General features: G+C 39.9%; 1 protein-coding gene across 1 annotated transcript; it reads left to right on the top strand.

The window, feature by feature from the left end:
* Positions 1-390: 390 nt before the first annotated feature.
* Positions 391-1,224, top strand: LOC149228468 (uncharacterized). Its single transcript, XM_089380790.1, has one exon. The coding sequence runs from the start codon at positions 391-393 to the stop codon at positions 1,222-1,224; it is 834 nt and encodes a 277-aa protein (XP_089236916.1).
* Positions 1,225-1,976: the final 752 nt, after the last annotated feature.

Genomic DNA, 1,976 nt, shown 5'->3' with positions numbered 1-1,976 from the left:
GCAATATCTCTACATGGTTGCTTTAACTTAATAATCCCATATTCGTTTTTCTTCTCGGCATTCTTCAAGCGTTGTTCCATCCAGGGGTTGATTTCCATTATTGTGATAAGATGCTCTGCCAGATAGCCTGAAGCCCATTGAAAGGAGAAACCACATTCATGTTTAGATGGACGAGAGCTGTTTGTTATTTACACGGTAAAGTGAGAAGAGAACAATTGCCATGAGGTTAATGCATTTAATATTATATCATTCCTTTATTTGGGGAGGTTACAGATAGTCTTTGGAGTGGGAGTCATCTCCATTGTTATATATTTTGTCCTTTAAACGAGGATTCTACTGGATGGAACTAGTCAAAGGAAAGGGAAGCAAGTGCATATCCCCTTCTTGTCAATGGGACAGGGAAGCAACTTCAGAAGGCGTTTGAAAATATTTACAGTTTCCTTGACAATATATTTGGATTACAAGACAATCCAGAAGAAGGACGAATGGATTACTGTGGATAAACGGGATGATCTATGGGAGAGAGCTCATGAACGGAATGCTAATCGCCTTCTTAGTGCCATGATTGAATTAGAAGGATTATGGGTGAAATTAGGCCAGTATCTCTCTACCCGTGCAGATGTTCTTCCCGATGTTTATATACAGCTGCTCAAGCAGTTACAGGACTCTCTTTCACCTCGTCCATTATCAGAGGTTTACCAGACCATAGAGAAAGAGTTGGGAAAGCCCAAAAGTGAAATATTTACGGATTTTGATGAAACACCTCTTGCCACAGCCTCGATAGCCCAAGTTCATCGAAGTCGTTTGAAGGATGGACGGGATGTGGTTGTAAAGGTTCAGCATAAGGGCATCAAGGATGTCATTCTTCAGGATTTGAAGAATGCTAGGACAATTGTTGAATGGATAGCCTGGGCAGAACCACAATATGATTTTAGTCCAGTGATTGATGAATGGTGTAATGAAGCACCCAAAGAACTCGACTTCAACACAGAAGCTGAAAATACACGAAAGGTTGCCAGGAACCTTAATTATCGAAGCAGGCAGAGTGATAGTTCCGTTGCTAATTATGTTGATGTACTTATTCCTGAAGTCATCCGGTCAGCAGAAAAAGTTCTTGTTTTGGAATACATGGATGGGGTGCGGTTAAATGACAAATGTAAAACAGGGAACCACGCCAAGGCACTAGATCCGGCCCTCATTTACGCCACAGAATATCAATCATAGGCAGAAGAATAGGATTCAATTTCTTATTTAAGACTTCAGATTTCCTTATTTGAATGGCCAGCGCATTTCCAGAGATTTGGGGCGCAGTTTGCAAAGTGGCATGCAAGATTGGATTGCCTGTAGCTTCAGCAAATGGGATTGACACCTGCCCTTCACTTCAGCCACCTGCAAACACCTGTTACCAGATGCATAAGAGTCTGCGCTCCAATTGTTAGGCTTTTTGGTTAGAGATTTACGAGGGGATAGTTATTACATGTTCTATTAATGGAATTCAAGTGAGACAGCGCAGGAGTTTTTGATTTCAAGAGAAACACATTTGCTATTTCGATACTTAATCTTGATTTCATGAGATTTTGCTCCAGATTTTGTCTCCTAATCATCAGCAGATTTAGGGGAACACTGTTCTGTTTATGGAATGGATGTAACGCTTTTAGGTTAATTTTTGTAATTTCAGTTTCAAACAGCGCCCAGATTGTGGGTCAATCTGTTGTTTTGTTTTAGAATAGTTTATAAAAATAATGATTTTGTAATAAAAAAGTTGGAGAGAGTGAGGGAGAGAGGGGAGTTTTTCTGAGCGCTGGGAGCTGTTGGAGAAGCAGAGAGCTTTGTATTGTATAGTTTTCTGCAGAGAATTTAATGGAATTTCACAGCTCTGTTTGCTGAGATTCATGTGGTATGTTGATTTAGCATAAGTTTTTCCCTTTGTCTCATATGTAATCAGTTATATTCCATTTCATTTCATGACCCTTTCA

Source organism: Pinus tabuliformis, chromosome J (genome assembly GCF_031772625.1).
Source record: "Pinus tabuliformis cultivar Carrire ecotype Pingquan chromosome J, CPIR1, whole genome shotgun sequence".
Taxonomy (NCBI): domain Eukaryota; kingdom Viridiplantae; phylum Streptophyta; class Pinopsida; order Pinales; family Pinaceae; genus Pinus; species Pinus tabuliformis.
The sequence above is the reverse complement of the archived record's forward strand: the minus strand, read 5'-3'. Positions and strand labels throughout refer to the sequence as shown.

Coding starts and splice junctions, on each gene's coding strand:
- LOC149228468 (XM_089380790.1), top strand. CDS start 391: ATGGGACAGGGAAGCAACTTCAGAAGGCGTTTGAAAATATTTACAGTT.